At 40.2% G+C, this 11,964-nt stretch overlaps 2 protein-coding genes across 2 annotated transcripts; one reads left to right on the top strand and one right to left on the bottom strand.

The window, feature by feature from the left end:
• Positions 1 to 1,326: 1,326 nt before the first annotated feature.
• On the bottom strand, positions 1,327 to 5,188 carry LOC121941664. Its single transcript, XM_042484491.1, has 5 exons — positions 5,062 to 5,188; positions 4,079 to 4,945; positions 2,755 to 2,762; positions 2,562 to 2,646; positions 1,327 to 2,436 (listed from the first exon to the last, which is right to left on the bottom strand). The coding sequence occupies exons 1-5, from the start codon at positions 5,081 to 5,083 to the stop codon at positions 1,598 to 1,600; spliced, it is 1,821 nt and encodes a 606-aa protein (XP_042340425.1). The 5' UTR covers positions 5,084 to 5,188; the 3' UTR covers positions 1,327 to 1,597.
• Positions 5,189 to 7,394: 2,206 nt separating this feature from the next.
• On the top strand, positions 7,395 to 8,683 carry LOC121941799 (claudin-9-like). The gene has a single exon (XM_042484675.1). It carries the CDS (start codon positions 7,584 to 7,586, stop codon positions 8,244 to 8,246), a length of 663 nt encoding a protein of 220 aa, XP_042340609.1. The 5' UTR covers positions 7,395 to 7,583; the 3' UTR covers positions 8,247 to 8,683.
• The last annotated feature ends 3,281 nt before the right edge of the window (positions 8,684 to 11,964 follow it).

Here is an 11,964-nt window from a genome sequence, read left to right on the forward strand (position 1 = left end):
AACGCCCAAACAGAGTCTCTGGTGCATAAACGTTGGGAAGAAACGGAGCTTACTGCACTCGACGCCCTCGAGGAGGAAATCCCGTCGTCCACTGGATCGGCGACACGTGTGGGGGTGCCGTCGAGGAGAGAGCAGAAGAGTGGTCGGGGACAGGCGGAGATTTCGTAGCCGGCGGAGCAGTCCGTAAATGCAGCGGTGCCGATGGGGAGCAGGCAGAAGGATTGTCGGGGACAGGCGGAGATTTCGTAGCCGGCGGAGCAGTCCGTAAACGCAGCAGTGCCGATGGGGAGCAGGCAGAAGGGTCGTTGGGGACAGGCGGAGGTCTCGTAACCAGCGAAGTGGATCAGGAACGCCGAAGCAGAGCACGTGGTCAGGAACAGAAGGCAGGTAGGTTCTCCAGGGAGCAGGCTTGTAGAGCAGGTCGGGGACAGGCAGGGTCGGCTTCGTGTGATCAGGCAGGTAAACGCTGGAAAGTCTTGCATGCTGCGAAAGAACGATCTGGCGATGTGTGTGTGTGTTGAGGAGGCTTTTATCAGGCACTGATTGCTGATAGGCTGCAGCTGAGAGGTGAGTGAGACGAGGTGGCAGAGGAGGTAGGCGTGGCTAGCCGGTAGAGAGGGTGAGTGGAAAAACACTGGCAGAGTGGCAGGAGGTGGATGAGAGGCAGGAACCGTGACAGCATTAATATATAAACTACGATTTAGAATTTGGATGAAATGCTAAAGGTAGATATTTCAGCTACTACAACTGCTTTAAAGTGTAAAGTCACTGAGTGTAAAGTGACTTGTGCACCTAACTCCACAAACAGCAAACCCAACAAAAATCCCACTTTTATGTAGAGTTAGTTTGTAATCTTACAGGTACACATAAACATATACAAACAAAACAATAACTTAAGTACTGATAAAGGGATGATTACTGTATGACATAATGCAAATGAACTCCATAAGTCCAAAATAACAATTTTGAATTACCATGTGAAACTATTCATCTTTCCACAGTATTCTGTAACTAAAATAACCCCAAAATAATGTGCACAGTAACAATTGTTCCTGTCCGTTGGATCTAACCATGCTGAAATAATCACAGTATGAGTGCTGGAGAGTGGAAGACAGGAAGTTACTTTTCTGTTGTGATGAGTGTGATTCTGTATTGTCTTTGCAGCTTATCTCTTGTTAAATACCTTCACATACCAAGTATTTTGAATATGCGTGTGCTTAATGCCAAAAAGCAGCAGTTTGGAGCCCTGGAAGCTTTTGTAGGAATTTATGCTTTAGTAAATGTGATTTTCATGTAATAAAGAATTTGGTACAATAGCAAATGACATTTTTTGAAATAGTTGTGATATTGTTTTATTTTACTCTAACAGAACAATCACATTAGTGTCCACCATACAAAATGATATTTATGCTAAAAGTGTGCAGCATCAACAATTTAAAGATTTGTCCTAAACAATGAAGTTATGTTTCAAAACAGGCAAGCTATGACTAATAAATGAAATAAAGAAATGCAATAAAGAAAAAAATCAAATATGAATTTAAATGAAAAGGCAGTCAACACAATGCCTTCACAATTGTCTGAAGCATCTTGGCATGAGTCAGCTGTCTGTTTTAGGTTTCATCCACCAACTGACCGCTTTGGAAATTCCTGCACCTGCGACCATTAAAACTGGTCTTATGGATGTCGCTGCTGCAGCAGCAGCACCAGCTGCTGGAGCATTAAGTGCAGCTGTGAGCACTGCTGCCACCATCAACTGATTACTGAGCGTGTTCATAGTGTTTCCCCACCTGCTCCACCGTTCCCTCGAATTCTTCTTTCTCTGGGCCTCTTCGTACATGCTTCTGGTATAACAATTATCATTTAGCTGCACTATCTCATCTATCATTTCAAAAAGATTGACCACCTGTGTGCGATTTTCCATGCGTGTGTTGTCAAACACAGTGTATCCAGCTGTACAGCCACTAATAAACTCCTTGAGTTCAGAATTTTGGTCTAAATAATCACCTATGGATTTACCCTTGAGCTCATCTCCCCCAGTGAAAAGCACCAGTGTATAATTGGACGCTTCCTCTCCAAAGTTGCTCTTGATCCACTTGATGGCATTCTTCTCCTCTTCTGTGAACCTGCCCAATCTGATCACCAGCAGGAATACATGGGGTCCTGGGAGAGACAGCATGATACATTTTTCTATTTCACTTTTCAGCTGATCTTTCTTAATCGATGTGTCAAAGACACCAGGGGTGTCCACCACAGTCACGGTTCTGTCATCAAAGCGGCTGGTGCCTTTTTCACATTTCTCTGTCACAGAAGATGGAGAAATGTCTGTGGGAAAAGCTTGTCGTCCCAGGATGGTGTTCCCCGTTGCACTTTTTCCCGATCCAGTCTTCCCCAGCAGGACAATCCTCAGGTCGCTGACAACAGGAGAGCTGTGTGAGTCTGTGCAAAAATAAGATGGAGAGAAAGTTAATTTGAATTTGAATTTGTGGGTTTCGCATCAGCTCACATAAGGAGTATAGAAATCCTGCAAATATACACACACACACACACACACAAGTACTCACCTTGAGTGAAGCTCAGATCCATCTTGCGGTAAGGACAGAAATTCCAGGAAAAAAGTGTCAAACCTGTTTTGTGTTTCCAACTTTTCTAAGCTTTTTGCTTCCATTCATCTGTATTTCTGTGGTCCAGTTATCCGCCCCCTTCCCTTTCTCTCTCTCTCTCAACCATCAGTGTTTCCACAGAAATGAAACTTACTCCCCTCTCTGCCCACCATTGGTTTCCCGGAAAGTGAAACTTAAACTTGCAGAAAGCTCTTGTGTGAGGTTCAAAACATTATTAAAATATTTTAGATGGAGACTTGTTGCATGCCAAAGCGGGTGAAACCCTAATCTCAGTTTTGGCACCAACTCTTAAACCAGACATGGCACTGACTTGGAGATCTAGTTGACTAATTGAATGATGTGTCCATTTCTTTGATAATGATGGTTCAAGGTTTGTTTGTATTGGTATTATGCAATGTGGGTGTGCACAATGAAGTGCAATGGCTGCCCTTAATGCACTCTGAAAAGTTGTGTAAGGGAAATTTTAAATTTGAAAAAAAAAAGACCTTTGAAAAACACAACAAGGTAGAATGAAGAAATGAAAAAAACCCCACAAACTTCAATTTATCTACAAATTGTCACACTGTACGTGCACAATCTGAGTGATGTAACTGTAAAGCTATAATGAAAAAAAGAAGACAACATGAATCATCCGTTTCAACATGAAAGTAGCCGAGTACCATATTTTTGACAAAATTAAAGACATTTACATTATAAATTGATACAGAAAAGGAACAAACTGGAGCAAAAGTATTCACCAGAAGGCAGAAAATGCAGTGTATGGTGCACAAAAGTTTCTGTTGAGGACCCCCATTTAATATGTCTTCTTCAATGTTGAAACAAAACCTATGTCCTTGTCTTCCTTTATCATGCATATTGTGTATGTAATATACTCATATTTCTTATACCTTCAAAGTAACTCATTTTGGATAATGCTCTTATTCACTTCTTTTGCTAAAAGTTAAATGAGAAAATCACTAAAAGCAGCAGTAAATATGTCTCTATTTTTATTTCCTATGATTTGAAAAATGCATTTTTCCCCTCTTGGATGACGTCATTAATTTATTAACATATGGTATGGTGACTCTTATGAATTCAACCTTTCAAGGTTTATCTCAAACAAGCATTAGTGTTGAGTCTTTTGACTGGGATTTTAACGTATTTTGCTACAACAACAAATGACACTTTTTGATATTGTTGTCACATATTTTCATTTTATTTACAAACCACAAAACAAATAAATTACAATAGTGTTCTCCACACAAAATGATATTCAGCTTAAGAGTGTACAGCATCAACATTTAAAGGATTTGTCACAAAATGTAAATTTATCATTAAAGCAGGCAAGTTAAGATGCATATGATCGAAATGAATAAATGCAATAAAAAATTACAAAAAGGACAGATTCATGTATGAAAAAGAAATCAGTGGAATGACTTCAGGGTTGCCTGAATGATCATGCCTTGACATGACTCAGCTGTCTGTTTTAGGTTTCATCCACCAGCCAATGGCTTTAGAAATCCCTCCACTTGCGACCATTGAAATCGCTCTCATGGATGTAGCTGCTGCAAAAATAGCAGTAGCTGCAGGGGCTGCTTCCTCTGCCACCAAACCTGCACCAGCTACAGGGACAGCTGTGAGCACTGCTGCCCCAAACAAATGATTACCTGCAGTGTTCATATAGCCTCCCCATTTTCTCCACCGTTCCTTTGAATTCTTCTTTCTCTGGGCCTCTTCGAACATGCCTCTGGTATACCAGTTATCATTTAGCTGCACTATCTCATCTATTACTTCAAAAAGATCGGCCACCTGTGTGCGATTTTCCATGCGTGTGTTGTCAAAAACAGTGTATCCAGTTGAGCAGCCATTAACAAACTCCTTGAGTTCAGAATTTTGGTCTAAATAATCACCAATGGATTTATCCTGGAGCTCATCTCCCCGAGTGAAAACCACCAGTGTATAATTAGCCGCTTCCTCTCCAAAGTTGCTCTTGATCAACTCAATGGTATTCTTCTCCTCTTCTGTGAACCTCACATCTAGTCTGATCACCAGCAGGAATACATGGGGTCCAGGGTCAGACAGCGCCATACATTCCTGTATTTCACTTTTCAGCTGGTTTTCCTTTCTCGATGTGTCAAAGACACCAGGGGTGTCCACCACAGTCACGGTTCTGTCATCAAAGTGGCTTGTTTGTTTTTCACACGTCTTTGTCACAGAAGACGGAGAAATCTCTGAGGTGAAAACTTTTCGTCCCAGGATGGTGTTCCCGGTTGCACTTTTTCCTGATCCAGTCTTCCCCAGCAGGACAATCCTCAGGTCTCTGACAACAGGAGAGCTGTGTGAGTCTGTGGACAGAAAAAGATCCAAGGAAAGTTACTTTTGATTTGTGGGGTTTTTGGGTCAGCTCACATAAGGAGTGTAGAAATCCTGAATATATGCAAACACAAGTAAAAACACTCACCTTCAGTTGAACTTAAACCCATTTTGATGTAGTGAAAAACATACCAGGGAACAAGTCAAAGCTGAAATCTGTGTGTGTGTTTCTAAATCTTTTCTTTCGGATCTTCTGTTTGCTAGCTCCTCCCCTTTCTCCCCACCTCAGTGGTTTCTAGGAAAGTGAAACTACAACTTGCAGAAAGCTTACATGTACAGTTATCATACGCTAAAGTAGACAACGGCCATAAATGTCGCTTTGGCACACACTCTTAAAGAATACTTGGTGCCATTACTCATTTGCATCTCCTTTTTGCAGACAGAAACTTGAGATCTATACTAACTTCTCTATGATATGTAACATGCATTGATAATCAGTGGTGTAATGTAACAATACTTTGTTACAGTACTTTAGTATTTTTAGGAGTGTTTATATTTAACAACAATTTTAATATTTCTGTCAACTTTAAATTTTATTCCACTACACTCAAGTACTTGAGTTTCTACAAAATAGAGAAGGAAGGGAGGAGGGGATGAACAGACAATTTAAGGAATGAGAGGAAATGGAAAACTGTATTTTGTTAAATCCTTTAAGTTATGAAGAAGACCTTTTTGTTCTTAAAGTGTTGTTTAAGCACAATTTTTGAGGTGGTGAGGTGGTCTTAATTTCAATTCTTAAGTACATTTACTGTAATACAATGACTTTTGGTACTTGAGTACAGTAAATATTAGATTCTTTAAGACTTTAAGTCAAGTAATATTCTAACAGGTGACTTTAACTTCCAACATAGTCATTTTTTTGGTAAACATCTGTACTTTTACTCAAATATAGCTTTCATCCACCACTGTTAATAGTCCAGTTTCAAGGTTTAGCCTATTTTTATTGGCATTATACAGGACCGCACAATGAAATGCCGCTGTCACCACATCATATTGCACACTGAAAAACTGTGCGGATGAGACACAGACATTAAAAAAGAATAACATTAACCTGCATCAACAGATTTTATGGCCACTTTGGGGCATGGGACACAAATATATACATGTCAACAAGTGTGGCCCATCAGCCTGCACTGCAGTAATCAAAACCCAGTGCACTTTGATCCCACACTCTGCTGCCAGCCTCAGTAAAGTACAGAAATCCTGCCAGGCAGTTAATGACCCGAACACCTCTTTCTGCAATGAGCAGAATGCAAATAATGACCACACTTTGCCCAAGCACCTGGAAAGAGAGGATGTTGAAGAGTGTGTGAGAATGGTGACAACATAATGCCATCTAGTGGCTTCACAGAGCAACTTTTAATTTGCAAAACTGCATCCTGTCAAAGTGTCCACACTCAAGTGGCACAAAAATAGCCGCAATAGTGAATGCATTTTTTTTCCCACTGATCTGAGAGTCCATTTCCACTTCTGTTGGTATTTTGTATGACAATACCATATTTAGGTTGTTTAATGTTTTGCTTTTCAGGTCTCAGCTTTCTCCACCCCGGCTCCATCTATTGCCTCATTATGGCCACTCCAACTCCAAGAAATGACAGCATGGTAGCAATCAACAGTCTGTAACAAAGTGTCCTTGTGCTGTCATTTTTTGCATAACTAGCTGTGTGTGTGTGTGTTTAATATGCAGTATTACACACAGCTGCCCTCCCACACCCCCTGTGTATGAGATCCAGAGAGACAAGCTGTTCAGTCATAACAGAAGAAAGACACCAGCTACTCACATCACACCACTACGCCGCCAAGAAACTCACAAAGGATCATCAACACGCCGGCCTGTGGACATCTGGTTGCTTTATTAGTGATTGAAAGGTGAGTTTTGTAGAGTTTCATTTTGCTGGGGTTGTGGAAGAGCTGCTCAAGCTGGAGCAGGTTTAACCCTGTAGACCCCAGATCAGCATCAGTTTCGTTGTGATGCGTTCAGATGCTTTTCACAAGGATTTAAACCCCTCAAATCTGGGAAAATTGGTTTGATTTCTAATTAAACCACATTATTACACATTACACATTATTAGACATCATAAAAATAGAGAACCTTTACAAAACTATATTTGTAGTATTTAAATATATATATATAAAATTTTCACTTTCCCTTTTTTTCTTGTTTCATTTTTGCTACACTTTTTTTTTTGCTAATTGTCTTATAACTTCATTAATTTCTTGTTATTTTTGGGGCAATATCTTGTTAAGTTAGTCATTGCCTTCTTCCCATGTTTTTGACATCAAGCCATTTTGCTCAGATTTCAGAAGGTTTATACTTTCATTCCTGTATTTACTGTTACGTTGCACCATTGCTGTATATGTTGTACTAATTTTAACTGTCATTTTAACAGCAGGTGTTAAACAAGAAAGGACCGTGAGAAGAAGAAGGGGACTCATCTCAGCAACTCATAATCACTGGACTTCATGACTATGAATAAACTGTGGGCAGCGTTGACTTGTTGAAGAGTGTGTGCGATCTACTGAGTGCTTGATAACCTTCCAGTGAGAAAGACAAGAAAAATCTTTTTTCAGGAACATTTTGTTGACATTGAGAGTGTTTCTTCAGCAACCATGGCATCAACAGGTCTTCAGCTGCTGGGCTTGGTGTTGGCTGTGCTGGGTTGGGTGTGCGGGGCTCTGGTGTGTGCGGCTCCTCTGTGGCGTGTGTCAGCCTTCGTGGGTGGAGAGCTGGTGATTGCCCAGGTGTTGTGGGAGGGACTGTGGATGAACTGCCTCTCTCAGACCACAGGCCAGATCCAATGCAAGACCTATGACTCCACTCTGGCCCTGCCCCTGTCTGCCCAAGCTGCCCGGGGCCTCACTGTTCTCTCCCTGCTCCTCTGCCTGCTGGCCCTCATGCTCGGGGTGGCCGGGGCCAAGTGCACCCACTGCATGGGTGATGGTAACCAGGCGTCCAAAGCTCGGCTGGCTAGGGTGGCGGGGGTTTTCTTTCTTGTGGCTGGCTTGGCCTACTTGATACCAATCTGTTGGACTGCTCATGCAATCATCAGGGACTTCTATGATCCAAACGTCGCAGCGCCTTTAAAGAGAGAGCTGGGGCCGGCGCTGTACCTGGGCTGGGGGGCCAGCTTGCTGCTCCTGGTGGGTGGCTCCCTGCTGCACGCGGGCTCATCTCCACCAGGAGGGAAAACGCTGCCTGTTTTGGGAGGAGCAGTGAAGGACAACCCAGGGGCAGCAGGAGAGGTGAAGCAACAGGAAAAATCTTTTGTATGAAATAATTTTATTGTACTTGTGAGGTCAAAACCTCGTCAAACAACCTTCTGGAAACGACAAAGTCACCTACTATCAGAGGACATCTAGCACATATTGTCTTTTATATTATGCAGTTTGTATATGTTTCTTTAAGGTAGAGTATGGATTTCATTACACTTTGGTAAATACTTACTACTTACTTAAAACTACATAACAAAGGCTTTCTAATATAATTTATCAGAGTGGGAGTTGACATGCATTGTGGGAGGATTTAAATGTTTCGAGCTTTACTAATGTGTGTGACTTACATTTCTCAAATTCCACTCTGCCTCCACTTCTGTTTGTGTGTGTGTGTGTGTGTGTGTGTGTGGGTGGTCTGTGTACAGAAGGCCAGTGTACATAGTATATCTGTGTATGCTGGTGTATTCACTGAAAAGATGTGTGGGCAGTATGAGCGCTGCTTGTTTATTTACTTTTTACAAAGGAGTAATTGCATTTTTTTTTTTTTTTAGCAAATTTACTCTCTCTATATTTTTTTGTGATTTATTGCTTTTATCTTATTTATATTTATTTTTACTGTGGCTATGCAATATGTATTTCTATTGTACACTTTTATTAATATCAGCTCAAACAGCCCTGTTGTCTTTATTTTATTTCTTTTGCTTACATATCATAAATAATGACTACTGTTGTTAAAATACTATTATTTCCAGCAGTAGTGGTTTTGTTTATGAAATTTAACAAAAAAAAAAATTGTTGATGATCTAAATAAAACTGTTTCAATTTTGACATTTGTGTTTCCTGGCTTTATGTGTTTCTGTAGCTTACAAATTCTCACAATTACTTTTTTTTCTTTATTTGGTGTTTTAGCCTATATTAGATAGGACAGATTAATAGCGTGAAAGGGGTGAGAGAGAGGGGATGACATGCAGCAAAGGGCCTCAAGCGGGAATCGAGCTCAAGGCTGCTGCGGCGATGACACTGCCTTCATTCATGGGGCGCTGGCTCTATCCACTCAGCCACTGACGCCCCAAATTCTCCCAATTACTGTATATAAACTGCATAGCTTCAAGCCTTAACATGTAGTACCTTTTATCATGTTTCATCTGCCTTTGGTTACAGTTGACTAAATAACACCATACAGTATGACTGTCTTCTAACCACACTGTTCAAAACAAACATACATATTTAGTTTCCATTACAACTGTTTTTAGATATACATTAAAGGTTCTTATATGATGCCAATTTTAAGGTTCATATTTTCATTTTAGGTTTCTAACAGATCTTGTTTAGATGCTTTAATATTCAAGAAACACTTTTTTTCTTACTCTGCCTAAATACACCTGTATTCACCATCTGTCTGAAATGCTCTGCTTTAGCATTGGTCTCCTCTGAAAAAAAGTCGCATCTGCTCTGATTAGTCATCGTTTCACCATCCTTCACATATGCGTGCTTGAAAGAGGATTATTCCTTTCTTCTTGCAAGCAATTTGTTTGCCGCCAGACACATTTTTTTCTTTGCTTTTTCACTTTACTTTTGGTACACTTTTGGTCACAAAGGGATGAGTCAAAAACACAAAATGAGCATAATTATATGCAGATCAGCTGTGGGTGCAAGGTTATTGGATATCACGACTAACTGCACACTCACTCCAACTCCTAATAATTTAAATGGTCAACTATTTAATCCCAGTTGAATCCCCAACCATTATTTAATCATTATGAGTGGTGACAGCAGCTATGGTGCACTTGGGGGCAGTAAACACTCACTAACCGCTGCGCTCTCTAACATGAAGTGTCACATATAGTAACACCCACTGCAATAAGGATTATTATATAGGTACAGCTAGTGGACACAACAAAAAATGCTGTTCACAATACTCAAAGACGCTTAACAGAAACAAGACAATGTAAACATTTGATGAAGAGTGGAATCAAGTTTACTATAGCAAACATGGAAACCCAACCATCAGAAGGTAACTCTCCCTGAGGAGGGGGGTCATTTGGATAGGGAATACTATTGCATTCACTGTCTGAAAACGCCTGTCACATCATGGACTGAATATAAAAAGTGACCTAATATGTTTTCCGTAATACACCTCTGCTTGGTGACAGAATTTAGCTGGTTTATTTCCTGGCTGGTTCGGCATGTTGGAGACAGATGTCTTAGCTATTTGCGTTGGGCCCAAGAACTGAATAGAGCAGAGAATAAATAGACAGATCACTTTAATTCAGCCTTGCTTGTTTGACATGGTCATAACTTTAGACCCTAATTCTATTTCCTTCAATGTCGCAATGCAAATATTGGAAATGAGAGAGAGAGCTGCAAGACCATAGACTGTATATAGACGTTATACAAGACCTATGTGCAAAACACAAACAGTTGTTTCTATTACAACAGCCCTTAGCTGTTGATATGGTGTGTGTGTGTGTGTGTATGTGTTGGGGGGGGGGGTTATTGGTTTACACGTTACTCTTGCTGCGGGCTGTGTGTGTGCTGCACTGGGTCCTCTGCATGACTCTTCGGCAAATATGAGTTACTGCATAAGAGCTGCAATGGTGATTGTACAAATTCGGCCTGCAGGCTGTTTGAAGCGTGTGTGGTGGGCTAATCAGACGGCTGTGCTGGTATTGCATTGGTAACATTAATGTAGAAAAAAAAGTAGATCTCTTTTTCTTACTCTCTCACTCGTTTGCTGAGTAGACTGAGTGTGCACACGTGGGAGTACACGTTGCAGATGGGTGCTTCTGTTGTGTGTATGAAATAGAATCCTGCCTGCGCCACTGCAGAGCTCCATTATGTTTCACAGTGGACATTTATCATTAACCGAGAACATAAAACCTTTAGTTCATGCTGCATTCACATTTCAATGTCTTTTTTCAATGCTCAAAGCACTTCACGCATGACTTTCTACTTGTCAAAACTGCCAAATTTAGTTTATCTGCAAAATTGAAAATAGTATCCTCTATGTAGGACATGACATTTCATACATAGGAAATGATATTGGGTTTGTAGGAGATAACACTCCAAAGGTAGACCACAGTATCATGCACATAGTAAATAAACTTTTGGGCAACATTCCCTACACCATTTTTATTTCACATTGTCTCTTAGGGATTCCACAGGAATGTCATCTGCTTTAAATAAAATAATAAATCAACCAGTTTTATAACTCTTATAAGTCTTTATTCTTAAGATAAAATACTCAGAATTACATACAATCATGGTCAAATTTCAGCTTTATTTTAGGCTATGTATCACTGACAGTAATTAAATGCATTACACAGATTTTAAAGTCTCTGCATTGGCTCCCAGTGTGTTTCAGGATGGGTTTAAGATTAAGATCCTTTAATTTGTTGTTTTTTGTTTAAACAATTTTATCAATTATTATTAGTGCTGGTATCCTTACATTTACCTTTTAATTATTATTTATTTAGAGTACATTATTTATTAATTCAGCATTTATATTATCCTGCCTCTGGTGATTAATTAATTTTCAATACAATACAATGCAATTTCAATGCACGTTGACGTTGTTTAATCAGATACAAAAAAAACTTGGTGTGGCGTAGACTTTTTTTTTAAATAAAACGTTTCAGGGCTCATTGATGGCATTGCTTTCTCGTCTGAATTCAAACCCTGAGAATGTGTTAGTCTTGTGACAATGCATGTAGACACTTGTAACAAATAATCTCACCACTACAAGTTTGTAGTTGACTGAGGACGTCAAGTTTTCTAC

This window comes from Plectropomus leopardus, chromosome 4, assembly GCF_008729295.1.
Source record: "Plectropomus leopardus isolate mb chromosome 4, YSFRI_Pleo_2.0, whole genome shotgun sequence".
Classification (NCBI taxonomy): domain Eukaryota; kingdom Metazoa; phylum Chordata; class Actinopteri; order Perciformes; family Serranidae; genus Plectropomus; species Plectropomus leopardus.

Coding starts and splice junctions, on each gene's coding strand:
- LOC121941799 (XM_042484675.1), top strand. CDS start 7,584: ATGGCATCAACAGGTCTTCAGCTGCTGGGCTTGGTGTTGGCTGTGCTG.
- LOC121941664 (XM_042484491.1), bottom strand. CDS start 5,083: ATGGGTTTAAGTTCAACTGAAG. Junction 4,946..5,061: donor GGGTTTAAGTTCAACTGAAG/GTGAGTGTTTTT, acceptor TTCTGTCCACAG/ACTCACACAGCTCTCCTGTT. Junction 2,437..2,561: donor GGATCTGAGCTTCACTCAAG/GTGAGTACTTGT, acceptor ATTTTTGCACAG/ACTCACACAGCTCTCCTGTT.